The sequence below is a fragment of the Polyodon spathula genome, chromosome 16 (assembly GCF_017654505.1).
Source record: "Polyodon spathula isolate WHYD16114869_AA chromosome 16, ASM1765450v1, whole genome shotgun sequence".
NCBI classification, from domain to species: Eukaryota; Metazoa; Chordata; class Actinopteri; order Acipenseriformes; family Polyodontidae; genus Polyodon; species Polyodon spathula.
Window position 1 is genome coordinate 7,070,894 of NC_054549.1, and position 19,912 is coordinate 7,090,805.

General features: G+C 40.7%; 2 protein-coding genes across 5 annotated transcripts in view; one reads left to right on the forward strand and one right to left on the reverse strand.

Annotated features, from left to right (window-relative positions):
• Positions 1 to 19,912, reverse strand: part of LOC121328834 (serine/threonine-protein kinase mTOR-like) — a 78,204-nt gene that overhangs the window by 40,250 nt on the left and 18,042 nt on the right. For all 4 annotated transcript variants that reach the window (XM_041273928.1, XM_041273926.1, XM_041273925.1 and 1 more), the window contains exons 22-28: positions 19,438 to 19,550; positions 18,415 to 18,577; positions 18,215 to 18,307; positions 17,653 to 17,799; positions 15,817 to 15,959; positions 13,732 to 13,894; positions 12,053 to 12,198 (exon numbers count right to left, since the gene is read on the reverse strand). In XM_041273928.1, the coding sequence (XP_041129862.1) occupies positions 12,053 to 12,198; positions 13,732 to 13,894; positions 15,817 to 15,959; positions 17,653 to 17,799; positions 18,215 to 18,307; positions 18,415 to 18,577; positions 19,438 to 19,550 (968 nt within the window). The remainder of the gene's footprint in view (positions 1 to 12,052; positions 12,199 to 13,731; positions 13,895 to 15,816; positions 15,960 to 17,652; positions 17,800 to 18,214; positions 18,308 to 18,414; positions 18,578 to 19,437; positions 19,551 to 19,912) is intronic.
• Positions 1,668 to 7,390, forward strand: LOC121328836 (angiopoietin-related protein 7-like). Its single transcript, XM_041273930.1, has 5 exons — positions 1,668 to 2,277; positions 3,990 to 4,090; positions 4,524 to 4,718; positions 5,744 to 5,942; positions 6,470 to 7,390. The coding sequence occupies exons 1-5, from the start codon at positions 1,887 to 1,889 to the stop codon at positions 6,637 to 6,639; spliced, it is 1,056 nt and encodes a 351-aa protein (XP_041129864.1). The 5' UTR covers positions 1,668 to 1,886; the 3' UTR covers positions 6,640 to 7,390.

Genomic DNA, 19,912 nt, shown 5'->3' on the forward strand with positions numbered 1-19,912 from the left:
CAAGTCATGATTGTCTGTGCCACCCTCATTAGCTGGCAAAGTGCATCTCTTTTGGTTTGATTGGGGAAACAAACAAATTCTCACAAGGGAATTACATCATTTTTGGACCGAAGGCCAGTACAAAACTGTCAAGAAAATGAAAACATTTTATGGCACTGATCATAGAATAAGCAGTATCTTGACGAACCCGCTGTCAAGAGCAGAAAGCTTCCTTCCAGAAAATGACTGCACTAAAGCCGTTCCAGATTGAAAGGCTCTTGTGTCAAGCTTTTAAATAAATACATTAATTAAAAAAATAATTAAATGAAAGCAAGCACTAAACTTCCACGCATATTTTATTTATGCTAAATCTGTCACTGCAATCAAGCCGGATGGAAAACAGATACTTCAATCTTCTAACTGGACATAACAAAGATTCGCAAAGGAGACAACTTGCAAGCCAATTGCACGAAACAACTGAGGTACTGTACTTGGTACCAGTGTTGACTTTATGTTTTTGGATCATGGGTTTATCCTTCAGGAGCACCTGGCTTCCCCTTTAAAGTGCTTCCAGGAACAAAGCTGCAGACAGTCCAGTTAACATATAAATCCAGGAGGGATTTAATTGGGTGCTTATTTGATGCAACTCATGGGGAAGGTGTCTCATGAAATGAAAGGAGCCAGGGTTCTACAGCAATGCTGTTTTCCTCCAAGCATTCCACACACGCCTCTCAGAAATAGGTCCCAGACCCCGGGTCACGAGACTGCATGAAAAGAACACTTAAACTGAACCTTCCGTCACACATGACGGTAAATGTCTGGCTGAAACGGCATAGTCCCTGATAGCTGTGTAACAGGGACCACAAAAAAGGTTCAAAAACAGGAACTATCCTTGGGACTCCTTGCCTCAGTGTTCTTCAAAATGTACCAATAGCTGATAATATTGCCAAATTATATATATATATTTTTTTAGCCAAAGTACTGTGTCTGGCACGTAGACTGTTGAAAAGTGCTTTCCCGCAGGCCAGACCCTGCTTGCAGTTCCATCTGTTTTTTCACTTCTGTGCTGCCTCACCTGGCACATAAAGGGGCTACATTCAGCTTGAATCTTAACCTTATCCCTGAAGCTGAACTGCGGAGAAACATCTACAATTGGGAGAAATTTGCTACTCAGACCATTTGAAGTTGAAATGAAAAACAGGCGCAGCAAACGTCAACCAGTATCCCAGCTTGTGTTATACATCCTAGCTAAACAAAACAAAAAATCAATCAATCAATCTTGATTTCTTCTAATGATTTCTTAGTCTCATTCCTGTCACTTTGCGGTCATTAGTCATCTGTTTATTTTGTATGGAAACTTATTTTTGGTGTCACTTTTTACTGCTGAACTACAGATGCTCAGATATAACCTTTCCTAGTAAATAGCTGTGTGTTAAGCTGTGCCTTATTTAACCTCAAAGGGTTAAGCATGCTGTAATAAAGGAGGAGCCATGAGTCACACCCACTCGGCTGCATCACATGCTGGCCCCTCCCACGGGGGGGGTGGTCCCCCGGAAACCTTGTCAGCACCTGATGTGAATTGATGAGCTGGGTGGAGCTGCAAGTGTGAGTGTGCATGTCAATGGAAGCACACTAAAAGGGGGAGGTCTCAAATGTAAAGATATTTAAGATGCTAAAACAGAAGCTACTTAGAAGAAAGTCTACAGAGCTTTCAGGCAAGAGGTGGAAAGAAATGCACTTAGTCCAGCTTCTGCAGGCACAAGTAGTAGTTCAGTATTTGATATAACCTGAAACACTTTTTTTGGTTAGCTTTTAAAAAGGAACTTTGACCTTTTTTGTTAAACCGATCTAGGACTAAATACATATTTTTTTATTATTATTATTTTAAAAAATATATTTAAGTAAAAATGCTCAGGAGAACAATTTTGCGTTTTTTCTCCTTGGGTGTCTCACTCGCCCTGCTGTCCTTCGCTCAGGTAGGGACGCAGCCGGCCCGGGCTGCTCGCCGCAAGACCCCGGCTGCTGGAGGTGCCAACCTGCTCAAGCACATTAGCTGCTGTGAGGATGTCAAGGAGCTCACGGTGCAAGTGGCCAACCTGACCAGCATGCTGGCGGAGCTCAGCAAGAAGCAGGAGGCAGACTGGATCAATGTGGTCATGCAGATGATGGAGCTGGAGAACGGCCACCGGCAGCACGAAGGCCGCATCACAGAGGTGGAGGGCAAGTACTCCGAGATCAACAGCCGATTGGAGATCATGCAGCTCCAGGCAGCCCAGACCCTCCCACAGACCTCTGCAGGTAAGAGCACACTCCATGCTGGGCTACATCCTGTTTCATGTTGCTTGCACTGTATCTGAATAAATACAGGTTTTGATTGATTGATTGATTGATTGATTGATTGATTAACACACAGCTTCTCAGTGGATATGACAGGACTGGCACAGGATAGGTACGGTGAAAATGGCAGGTGTTTGTTCTGTGCTGCTAAACGATTTTTGCTGTCCTACTTCGACGTGGTGTTATTGTACAGAATTATTTTCATTTTTAGTTGTTTTTCGAACATTGAGAAAATTGAGAAAATACCAATATAGAGGAAAGTCTTATCTAAATGTAAAAACTACAGTTGCGTTATGATTTTCCCCCATCTAAACTGCCTCATTTTATTGAGGAAACAGATTTCCACAATGCTCTAGCTGTAGAGTAAGCAAGCTGTGCTACAACTTCACATGGAAATGGGTGAAGAGTTGATCACGGAAAGCTTTAATGCTGAGTCTAGTAACTACAGACATAGGCAAAAAACAAGAATGCACTTTCTAAATGAACTCTATGTACTGACACAGTAATTAAAATACACAAACTATGATAAAGCATGTACTGAAGACAATAATTTAACAATAGAAAACACAAACCACCTAACCCAGACATGCAGTGGGTAACTGTGCAGATCAAACTTCACTTATACCAGCGTGAGCCACAGGTGGAAATTAAGCAACCTTTGGGAGTCCAAACTGGTATTAATAACTGCAGTCCTTTTCACAGCATTGTATTAGCTTCTTCCAGGATTAGTGCAATAGAGGGATGATAAAGAGTTAAAACACAATTGTAAAGCTACAAATCGTTACCGTTAAACAGCACGGCAGTGGATATTCTCCATTAGTTCTTCACGTTTGATTTCCTCCAATTGCAGTAATACATCTTTACTGCTTGATCCCTCTACTGTAAGGGATTTCAATGCATTCCACAAGGATTCACACCAGCATAATTCATGCCTGACTCAAGATTATCATTTTCACATGTACCACTCTGCCAGTTTACACATGATGCTAAAATGCTGTTGTTTTATTTTGATAGCCCTTCATGTTTGATGGACGTACATACTCGGTGATGCCAATGTGTCACGCTATTGGAATTTCTTTGGCTCTCAGAAGCAATAATTACCACATTGCCTTTCTGGCAGAGAGAGGCCAGGCTGCAGACTGCTTTAAAATTACAATGTACAGGCTTTTCACGAGAACCTCACTGGTATTCCAATGTACTCATTCCCAGTAGTAATCTCACAAACAGAACAGCTCGATCAACCAGGTAATTTCCCAACAAAAGCAGGTACTTCTCTTCAAAACTGCAGCGCAGTAATGAATGACAATTATACACAGCTGTTCATCCATGGGTCTGGAATTTCTATTGTGTCTTGTATGAATGCATATAGAAACATAGCACAGCATGTCATTACTGTAAATGTAAAAATGAGTCCCTTTCCTATAACAAAAGACAGTCATCGCTTGGCTGGCATTTGTAGTTCTGTTATGCAATGGTAAGTGAATGATTTAGATTTTCTGCACCCGAAGACTACTTTGTTGCTGAATTAGACTTGAAGGTTGATGCCTTCCAACAAGGGGCTGAAGTTGCTGTTCGATCTTAACTAGTTTGTATTCTGACAGACGGCTGCTGCAATTCATGCTGTGAATTGAATTCTAAAAAGGGGTTTCTTTTTTTTCTTGGCCTTGTTTCAGATGCGATCTACGACTGCTCGTCTCTGTATAGCAGGAGTTATAAAATCTCTGGAGTATACAAACTACCTTCAAACGAATTCATGGGAACTCCTGAACTTGAAGTAAGCCGATTAAAACTGAAACTCCCGAGAGGGGGACGAGTTCAACCCCAATTAATTAATTATTTTCCCAATAAATCAAAAGGCTAACATCTATATTTTACTTGCAAACACTTATGCAAAATTCTAGTCTTTTAACATTCGAAAGAGGTAATAACCAATTCAAAATTCCTAGCCCCCCTCCAAAGCCCAAATTCCTGCTACATCCGTTTTCTAATAGAGTTTAGTATCTCTTTTTAGGGACAGGCAGCAGTACCTGATACAACAAAATGAAAATAAATAAATATTACGTTATTACTGTATCAGTAATACTTACACTATTACTATCAGCATCAAAATATATGATCTAGTTCACAGTGTACCAAAAAACCCCAGATCCTCTCCCCCTGAGAAATGTGTGCAGAGGCTCATGCTTCCCTGTGTGACTCGTACTCAGGTACTCTGTGACATGGAGACGAACGGGGGCGGCTGGACAGTGATCCAGAGACGCAAAGTGGGCCTGACTTCCTTCAACCGAGACTGGAAACAGTACAAGGACGGCTTTGGGAACATTCGTGGGGATTTCTGGCTTGGAAACGAACACATCTTCCGCCTCACCAGGCAGCCCACCGTGTTGAGGATAGACATGGAGGTAACTTTCTTTTCTCTTTTTTTTTTTTTTATTTGAGGTGTTTATCACCCCAAATCTTAGCAGGAGAGCTGTTCAACACTGGTACTGTTTGTTATAATGCTCAAGAGAAATGCATTTTTTCCCCCCTTGTTCATAACAAAAAATGATTGCTTACAAAATGTTTATAAAATGCTTTTTGCACTAGGGAAAGATTGTTACACAGTTAGTCCACCACTCATCACTGTTTATAAAAATGAGAACACATACTTAGCACAATTGGGAAACCATTATTGGGTGTAGTTTGCTAGTCTGAGTCACAAAGTGGTGTGGTCAAATGGAGCCTCGTCAGTGAAATGTCTATTTGTGAAAATGTAACTGGTATCCCAAAGTCCACTAAAGCAACACTGCGGCCAATCTGAAGTCAACAGTTTCTACAAACACTGCTTCCCACCCCCGTCAAATTACGAGATTGACCCAGATCACAACCCTTAGCAGACGAGCTAGAACTGCAGAAGTTACACTGGTGTTTGAAAAAGCAAACAGAATCTGGGTGACAACAGTACAAAAATCCATTCAAGGGTTTGGTCAAGCTGAAGAACACAAGCTGAAGAACACAAGACACTGCTTGCTGGAACCAACACCCACTGGCTCCTTCTAAAGGTGCCCAGAACATCTTTAGTGGTCTCCTGAGCAGTGGAAAGAGGGTGGAGTGATGAATCACATCACTCAAATCAGACATGTTTGGGCCCACTTCTATTGGCGTTGACCAACACTTACAATAAAAAGACACATAACGGTGGTAGGCTATTGGGAGGTTTTGGGTGACGCTTCTCAACCAGCCATTACTGAACAGACAGAAGCCTTGAACCAATTGAGACTCTGCACAGCCAGGCTGGTTCAAACACGCAGGGTGCCCCAACACAGCGCAAGTATTTACATACCTCCTAGGAAACGCAGATTAAGAATCGTTGTTTTGATGAAGAACTCACCACGTACCCTTACTAAGCTGTTGTGCTCATTTATTTATTTTTCTTGCTTTGCTGAAGGACTGGGAAGGTCAAACCCGCTATGCCGAGTACAACTTTTTCACGATCAGCAACGAAATGAACAGTTACAAGCTTTTCCTCGCCAACTACAGTGGGAGCGCTGGCCACGACTCTCTGAGGTATCACAACAACACCAACTTCAGCACGAAGAACAAAGACAACGACAAGTGCGTGGATAACTGCGCCCAGCTCCGTAAAGGTAAGGGAAATACAGATTGTCAACAGACGATTCAGCAAGCGCGTTGCTTCAAAAACACTAGGTTTCAGCCAATAGAAAAGTGAACTCAGACAAAGATACCACATGCTGCAAATGAAATGCTCAGGTCTGGCTTCATTTAAATCATTCTTGTGCAGCACGGTTTCAATGGACCCAGAATATCAGCTATATGGATTTTGTATGGGACAGTATATTGAATGGGGAGGGTTAGAGGTAAGATATACACTCAAAGTTAAGCCCAAAAGCAAAAATGTACAGGGTTTATCAGAGACAGCGCTTATTATGACTTCAGCAATATTCTGTAAAAAAAAAGAAACGGCACATTTCTCTGTCAGTCTAATAAAAGACAAACAAACTATATCATTTAGGAATGGATGTACTGAGATTAAGGTAAAAGTAAGTGAAGTAGACAAACGTTTTGGCAACGCCCATGGAAGGCATTAGCAGAAACTGTACACATCCAGCTACAGCGATGTTTGACAGGAATACGTTTTGCATTTTACTTTTAGGTGGCTACTGGTACAACTGCTGTACTGACTCCAACTTGAACGGCGTGTTTTACCGCTACGGGGATCACACCAAAAACACAGACGGCATTACTTGGTACGGCTGGCACGGGTCTCACTACTCCCTGAAAAGGGTTGAGATGAAGATTCGTCCTCAGAATTTCACTCCGTAAAACAGACTCCAGGGCAATGGAAAAGGGACAGTGCAACTACCAGCCCAGCAAAACAAGAACACTGCCTTAAAAAAGAAAAGAAAAAAAAACACAATCTTACTTTTGTGGAATGTTTTCATCGGAAGCTCACAGTAATGTGTAATATTTAATTGGAAAATGTAGTTAAACTTTAGTATTTAACAATTTAAAGCTTTCATTGTTTGTGGGGTGGACTCCTAATAAGCTCTAATAATATTCAAAAGTAAAGTGAACGTACGTAGTATTTTAAAATGATTTTTTTAAACCATGTAAATGTTTTTTTTTTTGTGAAAGTTGTATTATAAAATGACCTTATTGTTCATCAAAGTCTAAAGACACCTAATGAAAGGAGAGTCGTAAGATAAGGGTGTCATAAATTAAACACAGCAAACAGCTTTTTATAGCATCAGCCTAAATTAAAGAAACCGGAAAAGAATATTCAATGAAATATATATATTTTTTATTTTTTTAAATCATCACGATATGCGAGTTGAAGCATTCCTGTGCTTGATTTACATGAAAAACAAGCCAATACAAAAGTCCTTGTCTTATGTTTAAATACCTTTTTTCCTTGATGTTATGTTAAAGTGAACAGCTAGAACGTGCAGTACTTTAGACCACCTCTAAGATATATTTTTAAAACTATAAACAGATTTGCAGTGCCTAATGTGTAAAATGTGTACAGCGCCGTATGGCCATATTCTATTCTAATTAATAAAACTTCTTATTTGTATACCTTGTGCTGTTCTGTTTTATTTGACACGTGGGTATTAGAAATAGTCTACCATCAGGATTCACTCTGTGGAACAATGTCATAAACAGACTTTTATTTTAGTGTATGATGGTTATTATGTTATGATTTAAATGGATATAATATCCCCTTCAGTCACTGCGTGTACAGTTCTACCATATCAGGTTTCCTATTTATGTATCTACTTTATAAGGCATATTGTTTTTCTTCAAAGTTTTGGCAGAGCAACTTATTATTCAAACTGTTTTAAAAAAAACTAAACAAAAAAACACATGTGCAATACTAAGTTACGCAGTGTAAAAGACATTTACTTTAGCGTATGCACTGTGCATGACGTGATACTGTTACACTGTCTACACATTTAAAATACACTTGATTTTGCACAGAGAGAGACTGTGTTAGAATAAACCCATTTATACTATAGGCTGTTTGATACTGCTCTTGCTTGTCATCACGAATGCTTTTATTTTTTAACGTGTGTCTGTGTTATGCACGGGGGCATAACGATACACCAAGGTTTCATCGATTCACAGTGAGACACCCCCAGTTATGAATGGCTGTGACCTTTCCCAGGGAAGTCCCTTCTACCAATAGCACACAGATCAGCCATCTATTTGTATACAAAGATTCCACCGGTATTCAAACGTGAGAACTTGGAGCCAGTACGCTTCACCAGGTACGGGTTCAAAGTGGGGGGCTGGCATTGAAATCTCCTACAGGAATAATCAAATGGTAATAAGGCTGAAGTGACTGAGAATGTGACCTTTGAGAAGCCAGGCATTAATCCATCTTTACAAGCCTTAACAAAGACCTATTCTGACATCTCTCAGTCATTTCACACCACAGTAAAATAACTCCTAAATAGGTATTACATATTTAAACATGCACTCAGAGGCAAAAGTCCACAAGTATGACAAGTAAGTTTGTATGTATTAAAATATACAATAAATAAACAAACAAATAAATAAAAAGTTTAAAAGCTTTATAACATAATTGACTACCAAGGATGGAAGTAATTACACACAGCAGAATAGCGTTTCTACAGTACTTAGGATTACTTACAGAGACAGTTTAGTATATATATATGAACGAATGATCAACCAAGCAAATATCCAATGTGGGGGGCATTTAGTCCACTCTTTAGTGCCCTTGTTTGACCTTGTGGGTTGCGAGTTGCTGCACCCTCCTCATTCTTAGTGGCTCAGCAGCATGGGCTATATAAGCAGCTCATTAGATGGCTGCTATAAAACGTGCCGTTCTTTTTAAGAGTGACCAGAGTTCTTTGGTCACTGCACATAATCTAAAATAACTCCGCTTTGCCATGAAAAGCAAGCACTGTAAACTGGGATGAAAGCAAGTGATTTGTGGCCTTATTATATACAGTTCATTACAGACATTACGAGAGAGAGAGAGAGAGGGCGTTGACAATCACCAAACACCTCCTAAAACTATTCTGCCTAAATTCTGCAACCATCATTCACAGCCTTTGGACTTGACCACAGTACTTGCTCTTTCAAAAGAAGTCATACCGGTTTGTCCTTGCTGTGAAAATACACAGCATCATTAAACCTGAACTCTAAATTGCTATAAATAATGTACACTGGAGAAGAAGAAAAAAAATAATAAAAATAAATAAATAAAAAGAACAAAGCGCTGAGAACGGACGTCAGGTGTTTGAAATTAGTCATGCTGTCAGCCCAGGTATTTACTGCTTGATTTTATAAAGCATAAAAAAAATAGAGTGAACACAGCTTCTAGAGCACTGTCTGCTTGTGTGCAAATCAAAAGACTGCCAAGCAAAGCAAGTGAGCAGGGAGGTTAGTGTCTGGGTTCACGGTTATAACTCTCGGGAAGAGTCTCTCAACAGGTATGGTAAAATGTTTAGAACGCCACTTGTTTTTAAAATCCACAAACAATAGTCTTATACTTGAACAGCTGTAGCCAGGTGGCATTAGTGAAAAACAACTACACCCAATGTGTTAAAGGCTTTTACAATTACTCATAAAGTATATTTCAATGCTACATTAAAATATATATACTTTTTTTTTCATTGCCTTATATATTTAATTACAAAAAAAATCGCCTTTGAAGAAGTTATTAGAATGAGAAATGTTTAAAACACACACAGGCAGACACAGGCACACAGAGTACATGAAAGTTCTACATTATTATTGAGCTTCTGGGTACAGAGTTGCGATTTCAGCATTCCAAAGTTTATTTGAAATTCCATATATTACTTCTTGGCAGAGTTCTAAAAGGTATTTACTGTATACAGATGGGCCCCAACACAGACACTGTGCCTACAGGGCTATCTGCTGGCCTGTTGTACAGCAATAGAATCATGCAAATTTACACTTTCGCATTTCCAATAAAATAAAATAAAATAAAACTAACCAAATCTAAAAAGCAAATGTCTGCAAATTAGTCATGGTCTGGCAGACTAGATGCCCATATTTAAAACTGCCCTTAAAAGAGAGAATTCCACTTTGAGGGTACTTCTTGCATTACTGCAGGCTAGAACATGAATCCCACATCTCTTTGCACTACCGAACTTACAAATACACAGAGACACTCTGCAAAGATTCATTAAAACATTACGGTTTGTTTTAAATGTGCTCCAGATCAGGTTAATTCCACTTAACAATCAATGCGATTAGGGGGTTCCTGAACCACAACCAGCACACAAAGCAATGGCTGAAATCAACAATGACCTCCACATTTCTTACAGTGCCCTGTTCCCTGTTTTTGGCCAAGCAATGCTATGCAAACATCATCACAAATAGCTTGCATCACTTGATTTTCAAAAAGACAATCGCTGAATTGACAACAGAACTGGCAGAAGGCACAGATGTCGTAGTCCACCTATCAACAGTCCAAAGCACCTTTGACCATTGTTCCATAGTCCAATTTCTGTGTTCTTGTGCATATTTTAGCCTTTTAGTCTTGTTCCCCTTTCTTAACAGAGGTATTCTTACTGCAACACATCCTCCAAGTCCTGATTTCAAGAGTGACCTTCATACTGTTGATCTGATGGACGACACCTGTGCCTTCGGACAGTTCTGTGGTCAATTCAATGCTTGTCTTCTTTCTGTTCCTTAAGGATATTATCTTCAAGTATCGCTCATCCTTGTTAGACAGCTTTTTGGGTCTTCCAGTCCTGGGTTTGTCAATTACAGATTTCTCTGTACTTGTTGATTATGCTTTGGATACACCTTGAAAATCGAGTGATGCCAGCTATTTCACTCAATGTTTTTCCTTCTTTATGCCAACCTTGACTTTATGTCAAGGTTGTTATAATAGTAGAAAACACTAGTGGAGGCTTTCCATAAATTGTTGATGCTCATAATGCATCAGAGTAGAAAAATGCAACATGTCTAAGACTTTTGCACAGCAGTGTGTGTGTGTGTGTGTGTGTGTGTGTGTGTGTGTGTGTGTGTGTGTGTGTGTGTGTGTGTGTATTTTTACTACACACACTTTTTTCAATACATATATTGGAAAATTTGAGAATCACAATTTCACCTCAGGCTTTTAATGTGTCTGACCTGTTTTTATGCACTTTGCGCCTTTGAAGTGAACCAATAATAGCTTCCATAAAGTTAAAAACAACACCAGGCCCTAGGTTAGTGAAGGATCTAATTATTTAAGTCTGCAAGTAGCTGCTTCCATGGGCAGTCATAAGCCTTTTTTCCAATAATTTTACTTTTATAAGAAATCCTGGAGGGGTGAAAACCAGATGGACAGATTAAAAGCAGTGCCCTGCTGGCTTCGATTAAGCATGTGAGAAACTGAAACCATGCTCAGGGGCCGAGACAGACACCGGATGAAACTGGACACAAAATGGATTCAAAGTCTGAAAATAAAGAGGCGCCCAAAACCTGAGCATGAAATGGGAGGGTTGATGAGAGGCAAAGACTGGTCCAACCACCGCGAGTGAAACAGCTTCTATAAACATTCTACCCCGTCTCATTAATTATCAAAAGAAATATTACCAAGGGGTCAGCCAGAAGTCATAACAGGGAAAAGCCACTGACAGCAGGAACATCTGTCAGTTTTGCCAATTGGAAAGTATTAACGCTACTTTTCAAACGTGCAGTATTTAGTGGTATGGTGTTCCAAAGTTTGATGAATAACGAACAACAGGAACAAGGGCTCTGGCAGGTTATGTGTGACTTTTCAGTTTTCAGCTCCAGTCATTTGGGGTCAGAGAGAGTAAAAAGTCCTCAAGTCAGACGTTGACTGTCTTATTGTTGACTTTGTTAACTGGCCGAAGCTAATATCCACCGAGACTAAAGGTCTATTTCCTTTCAGTTTTATTCTTTAGCAGGAATGCTGATGGCTCAGTGGGGGAGCCGATACCCAGAGTCCGAAAGGTCAAACGGTTATAACCTTGCCCGAGGATAGCTTTCTTCCTCCAACAAGCACATGGGAGGTTGTGTGCTGTCACACTATCCTTCAGATGGCTCTCCTCCCTCATGTCAAAGAAGCTCACAGGGGTTATCGACCCTTCTGCCAATGTCAAACGCCCTCCACTTCTGAATCTCTCTGCCTACAAACCCGAGGCCTGAATCGGGAAGGTGAAAACGCTGCAAGTGAATCTCATTAGCGAGCCCCTCGGCGTGGCTGGTGAATCCGATCTGCACCTACCTGATGAGTGACTCCAGGATGAGAGGGGACGGCTCCTTCTGGAACTCAAGCTCCTTGTAGTGCAAGGCTTTGGCATAGGCCCGACACTTAGCCGCTCTCTCGCCCAGCAGGACGATGCCATTGTCGTCTCTCAAGGGCAGCGGGCCCTGCAAAGGAGTCAACAAAGGATTCACAAACCCATCGTGTTATATACCCGCCTCTGTTTTCCGTAGCCCTTTTATTATTCATGCCTCGTTTCTAGTGCCTTTCCCCAGGTAAAGCGGAGGTCGAGGCGAGGTATAGTTAAAGATGACTGTGTTTCAAGGAAGTCAGTGCGGCAGTAAAGGACATACTGAGGCAGTAAAAGTTCAAGTTGGATTGTGGGATTGTGGGATTGATTGAATATTTATGCAAACAAGCGAATTTACTTCAGGTCTCTTTACACAGCTGTCAGTTGTCTTATTAATGAGGTTTCGTCATGTAATAAGAGAAATGCAGTGGAAAACAGCTGCCGTCGTTCAAAACAGTTTGTCTCTGTAGCCATGGTACAGCTGAGCGTCACTGGAAACACCCTCCAGCTACACCTCACCCAGACCATCCAGCTCCGCGATACTGGCAGTACAAACAAGGTTTAAGTCTCTCCTACATGGTGGTCTGTACTGTCAAGGGATGTACTTTAGCTAAGAGAACTAGAGGAAAAAAAATAAAATAATCTGAATTAGTTAAAGTTAAATCAGCCAACTGTCCAATTGCTTTTTCCGAATCTTGATTTTGAGCCCTGTAATTTATTTGTTTGAAATTAAACCTTCTGGGCTCTGCTTATATTGCGCAGTTGATTAGGATACCTCCTTTATGTAGACTTTCCTTCCAACACTGGCAAGCACCAATGGCCAGGATTAAATAAAGAACCGTTCATTTTGGAAGGAAATGCATTTTCCTCACAATCACAACGGTATTCAAGTCGATTATTTTCTACATTTTTCACAATTAAAAAACAGATGCATGGCTCAGAAGATTAAATTTAAGTTTAATGAGTCATTTGACTGGGGCTTTTTGGAAAATAACATGAATGAGCTGTATTATTCCCCCCCCCCCCCGGGGTAAAAAATAAAATTAAAAAAACACAATGTTCTGGTGTGGGTTTTGAACTTATTTTAAAAGAATGCAGAAGCCATAGGACATTTTTAACAAAGCATTTATATTATTCTTTGTTATATATTACTATTACTCTGTATATTACTATTATATATAAAAAGAGGCCATACATTGTTGTTGAATAAACGAATGATAATGATTCATCATTCGAGATCACACTCTCCTGTTGTTCCAATGAAGCTTCTCACACTGCAAGGCTTTTGGGAATTTGCCTTGTGGCTCGCCTATAAGGGTGCACCAAAAACTACAGCTGTAGAGCCACAACAATGAGAAAATATACACATACTGCAACTCCTTTAAGAATGTTACAACCAAGACAGTTTATTACAAAGAGCGCACAGGTCACCGATGAACTTCTAACACCTTAAAACTTTCGCAGTGATGGGGGTGTTTAAAGTGAACAGAACTAACATTGCAAAACTAAACTGTCCTGTTGGTTTTTTTTTATATTTTAAGCAACTGGAACTGCTGCAACTTATTGCGCTGGAGTAGAAGCTTCAGCGCAGCACCCCCCCCCCCCCCCCCCCTAGCCCGTAGCCCGTTACCTTGTCACTGTGCTCCATGAACTCAGCCAGGTTGAGCAGGGTCTGGGTGACCTCGGCAATGTCCTGTGAGGTCAGAGCCAGCTCGATACTGCGGATCAGCTCGTCCTGCTGCTCCTCGCTGAGCTCCGACCAACAGGACAGGAAGGCAGCGTTGAACAGGTCTCTGTGGGAGAGGGAAGCATACAGTTTTGTATTACTGTAAAAACCTTTGTATAAGTCTATTTTCTAAAAAGGGGGGAGCGATTTATATACTGGCATGACCTAAATCCTGAAATTGTTGTCTCCAAAAGACAACGGTGGGGGGGGGAGCTTATACACCGTTTTTTACGGTAACAGTCCGGTCATCTTTCCTGACTTGGTTTCAGTTCATATTGTTGCTGTGTGATGTAACCTTTCAACAGTGTTGGTGGCACCTTCTCTGTAGCAGACACCATGACAGCTATATTGTACAGTTTAGATAACTGTACAACCTAGAAATTACTTTTCTGTGGAAAGAATAAGGATGGTAGTGCCTTTCATTTTTTAAATAATTTAAAATGAAGATGTTTTGTTGAAAGGCAAGGATAGCAAATAATCAAAAAGCAAAATGAAACCTGGAACTCAAAAGAAAACTTTTGTAAAAATACATTTAAAAAAATAAAAACAACAACTTGATCTGATATTTGGTTTGATAATAAAAAGGACGATTTATGACTCCTTTAGACAAAAATTATGAACATCAAACTAAAGCTGCAACAAATTCACACCACATGTTTACAATCCATCGTGCTGAAAACTAGTTTTTAAATGGGTGCATTTACACCAGCATCTTACCCAGTGTGTCTAAGGATTCTTATGCAAAGTTTCCTACATCACAAGAACATATGGTCATGTGTATTTATTCATGTTTGATGACTGGAATAGATGTGGTACAAGCTGAGAGATCTCGGAGGTCCCTGCAAACACATGGAGGTGATCATGCTATACTTGTCTCAAACTGCTGGGATTTCATATTCCGACCTGCATAACAAGTCATTTGGCATCTCATCCCATTTTGTTCGCCCCCTGGTCTGTTTAAAAGACATATGGATACGATTTTTTCAGAATTCTTAGCCACAATTTATTTTTCCATTTTGAGAGTACGTAGCTTTATGTGATCTGGAATTCCGACACATCGGGAAAAAAAAAAAAAAAAAAAAACATTCAAATCTTTACAGTCCTGCTTAAGAATTCCCCATCTGGGTATGTAACCAACATCAGCTGAACATACAATAACGCTGAGCTGATGACTCTGTGCAACTCCTCACTGTGCTCTAAATATCAAGTGCTCCTGTAGTCATCCTCCAATCTCAAAATAATGCACGGCTCTCCAGCTAGCTCTTATGAAGGTTTCAGTCTCATACCAATTCAATTGTATGAGATGTGTTAAAGCCATGCTTGCTCCACTAAAAAAAAAAACACCTTTCTACATTTCATTGGCTTCAGTAACATATACCCTATGCACAATGCCTCTAATTTAAAATCGTTTCAACACGTGACAGTTGAGCAACACATAGGCACTTTGGATAGGGTAGCAGTCACAGATCTCCAGTTCACTCAAAGTACAGTGTAATTCATGTTTTAATGTTGGCTTAAGTGTACAAAGTCTTCCAATTGGGGCAATGCCTTTGTACCCCGCCTTTCTCGATCCACAGGGAAAAATGGGCACTACCCAAGTCTGGGAAACAAATAAAGTGTATCTAAACAACTAGTGCTCTGTGCTGCTTTTTAATATGATTGAACTGAACTGAACTGAACTGAACTGAACTGGGTTTCAGCCAAATCTTTTCTACAGAAGATCAAGTTGTAATATGATTTTGGAAAACAAATAACAAGATTAGAACTTTGGGGAAATACAGTTACTAGAAATCAGCAATTGCAGCTCAACGTCTGGCTTTACCAAGCAAGGTCATTTTGTTTTCGTCCAACGCAAAAAAAAAAAAAGAAGAAGAGGAAGGTGTTATGAAAGATCTAACACAGAAAAGAAATAAAACCACTTCTGGCAACTGTGAGCAGCCAGCTTTTAAAAGTGTCGGCAGCAGAAGCCATGAAGCAGTACTGTGTTACCTGGCCAGAGGGATGTAGGCCTGAGCCAGGGACCAGCATGATCGCAGGGCTGGGGAGGAGGACTCTTTCAGCAGCACCACACTCAGCCGTCTCAGCCACTCCAACCAGTCATCCTTGGAGACTTTCCTTGCAGCTCCCCATGCCTGTAACCCAAACCCGAAAAAAAACAATTACTTTCCTCACGCCTTTCAGCTGCTTACCAGTTTCCACCGGTGCAATGAGAAATGGTCGTGTCACACTGCAGCGAGGACGGCTCTTTCACACCTTGGTTTAGATTCACTACCCTGAAAGAGTACTAAGTACAAAGTCATCCAGTTCAGCTCATTTCTTCCACATGAAGCTAATGCAAAGCCAAGATGCAACCCCTAAACCACTGAAACTTATTTTATGAGAAACCAGACGACCAAATACTACTGCCATCCTACTAGTGAGACCCACGCAAAACGTTTTCATCGCTCACGAGCTCATCTGAGAGGGGCACACGCCCTGGTCATCTCCATACACAACAGCGCACTTTATACAATGTAGTCAAACTTTCATGGTTAGGATTTATTTACACATGCAAAACAAACTCCAACACTGATATTACCAACTAATCTGATGATTTGGTTCTGTTACCAGCCAACTGGTGTTTCATTTATAATAGAACCTTAATGTCACTGTGTGTGCAATCATTTTCAGCCCCCTTGACATTAATTCTGGAGAGTACCCAAGTATGGCGTGCCTGCTAGATGATGATCAAGCTAGCAGTTTGATGTGGGTATCATGCAAGCAGACAGAACAATAAAAGGTAATGATAAAACCTTTAACCTTTATGCGGTGCAGCTGTCTTGCATTATTCGAATGTGCGCTTGGAATAGATTTACTACGGCTGGACTCAGCAAGGTCATGTTAAAAAAAATCTTGTATTGTTGGGAAGAGAGTGGGTATCCAGACTGGGGTTAAACTGCATCGAGGATGGCTGTCGACATCAATGAGCTGCTACTGAAATCAACTGAGACATGGCTGGCTGGCTGCCTTTAAATCAGAAGAGTTTTGGGATGCTCTTGCCAACATTAGAAGAACCCCCCCCCATTTTTTTTTATCCTTTACTATTGTGGCAAATACATTTTAAATGTGAAGAAATGTTGCACATTGGTCGTAATAATCCAGGTTACAAGTATAAAATGAACGGGATGGGAATAGGGAACAAGGACTTTAAAAGGGATCTCTGGGTTAGAGTGGAATCATCATTCATAGCATCTCACCAATGTGGTGAGATTATTAAAATACACCCTATTATGTGAAGGACTTAAAGTCATATAACGTTACAATTCTCTGCGCAGACATGTCATTTACCCTTAATGGGCTACTTAAATGTCTCAGTGCGTTGTGATGGTGATGAAATATTAAACTGTGCACTGCTGAGATTTCTTGCAGGTACAGCGGGAACAGTGGTGGATTCAGCCAAGTTTATAGGGTAATGGTAAAAGTACTCCTGCTAAACCAGCTCATAATAAACCTACTCGGGGGAGTTCTGAGAAACATGCAAAAAAACCTTTGTTCCTAGCGCTGCAACAGCTGTGTTGCTGTACACACGCTATAACCCTGGAAACAGGCTTCATCTCCCAAAGGCTGATGCACCAAATACATTTTATAGATGAAGAGAAAAAAAAACAGGAAACTGTTGAACACTATGTGTAGCTGGCACCTGGGACTTACAGATGGCTGGTAAGTCTAGACTGCTTTACATTTGTTATAGGAACGCTTTGTGTGTTTTTTTTTTAATTTATTTTTTTTATGCACTGCAGCATCATAATAAGAACATCCAAACTCTTATGCACTTTGACAGCTGACCTTTTGCAAAGCAGAGGTGCTGACATGGAGTTTCTTCATGGGCCCGGTCTCCACAGGTCCGCTGACCAGCAGGTCGCCCTGGTTGCTCCTCTGCTGGCGATGCTGGTAGATCAGAGAGTCCTCCTCCTCTTCAGCCAACGTGTAACCCTGCAGAAAACACAAACACACACAGAACCGGAGCCCATCAGCAAGGCCACACCAACACAACACCTCAGCAACACGGCAGCTTGAGGATTCTGAACTAACTGAAATGTAAGACCTACCGGCACATACTTTAGTAGATCCGAGGTTCTTACAGTTATGCAGTTTTTTTTTTTTTTTACTTCTGTCATTCTAAGAAACTGCCATGCTTGTTCAATAAATGATCCATATCACTAATTGTAAGCCCAAGATTTTTTAGATGATAACCAAATCACAACACAAATCTGGAGCTTGACATTCAGCAGCTATCAGTGACTGTAACAAGTGGAATGAAACTAAATTCACGTTCAAGTTGTCAGTATCTTTCTAATGACTACAGATTGCAGGGAGACACCCCTATTTATCTCCCAGAAGCCCTCACCTTGACAATGCGACATATGAGCACATCGTAGCGCTGGTGGCTTATCCTGTGCTTCTGCATCACCTTGTTCACCATCGGAATGAAGATCTGGTACTGCAGAACAAAAACACACCAAGGTATTCAAAGGCTAAATCATCCAGCAAAAAAAAAAAAAAAAAAAAAAAATGTGGAGAGTGCCAATGCAGGGACACGGGCCTTACCTTCTTGCCCAGCTGTAAGACCAGAGAGGAAAGGGTGTCCATGGAGGTGGTGCGCAGCTCGGGGGTCCCGTCCAGTGTGCGTACGATGGGGTGGATGATCCGGGAGGCGTAGTCGGTGAAGTCCAGGGATTCGGTCAACCTGTCCAGGGTCTCCAAGGCAACCCTGTCATTTCACATTTTCAATACAATTGTAATTGGAACTGTAAAACTAAAACAGGCTCCTCAACAGCCTTCAGTGCCATTATAGACTTTATTAAAGAGTTTTATTCCTGAATCTCATTAAATACTCGAGCGATTAATGTAAGCTTCACCACAACAGCATGTGCAGTAAATGAATATGAAAATACACAAAAACATTTTCTTCCTTTTTAAGACCCACCAAGAAATAATAGGATTGAGTGCCTTAACGGTACTAGTTGAGCATTCCTAACACACCAGCACCTCATCATATAGATCTAGCCAACGCAACACACGAGGAAAACTGACCGATTGCTTTAGACATTAAGATTCCAGGCACGTTTTTCAGTTTTGTTATTAAGGATTCAGGAATGTTTTTCGGAAAGTTATTCCTCACATAATAACACTGTGTAATTTTATTTTGAAAGAGAAGTTGTATTTTTGTTTTATGCTGGGAAATGTGACTGATCCTGAAGCCTGCCAGGCTACAGTAGAACAGAATCTGCTTCAGTCATCACCATTGCTGCAGATTACTGGAAGCAGACTATTGAACAGAATGATCTGTTTTTGTTCCCGATATCATCTGAGGTTGGCGGTCTGGACTGGATTGTATCATCTAAATCACACTTCATTCATCAATCTAGGACCAGGAGAATTTAATCCAGAAAACTGCTAAAGGGGTCCGTACACGTCAACTTTAATTTGAGATGAAGTCATGCTGGTCAAGTGAACAAACTGTTCCCAATACTTTTTATTATTCACTCGGAGTGGCTCGGTTTGCTCCCAGAATGGAATTACTTTCATATTTCTCACTATCTTGATCTATTTTTCTCTGTTTATACTCACTTGCGAGCCTGCAGTGGAACATCCTGGGCATCAAAGAGCTTTACAATGGGTGGAAGCAACAGGTGCAGGTAATCATCCAGGTTTGCACCAAACAGCTGAATAGCGTTTAACAACTGGAACGGAAAGATTTCAACGCATCTTAGGAGAATATTTGCAATGACACTACCTAACCAGGCAATATACTCATACAAATCCTTTTTAATACCCACTGTGTACATAAAACGGGTATTACCTCAACCCACTTTTATCAGATTTTATTTTTATTTTTTATTTCGCAGGGGTGAAATAAGAGACTTATTCCTGGCAAAAAAAGCTAAGCTAATAAGGCTGCCCCCCCCACAGCAAAATAGGTTCCTCTGCACAATGCCAGCTGGAAGCCTGCTTTGCTCCTGCAAGCTTCGTATAATAATACCTCTATATTATCCAACTGACAGGTAGCCAATCGGTCACTAAATAAAAATGTTCAGGTTACGTC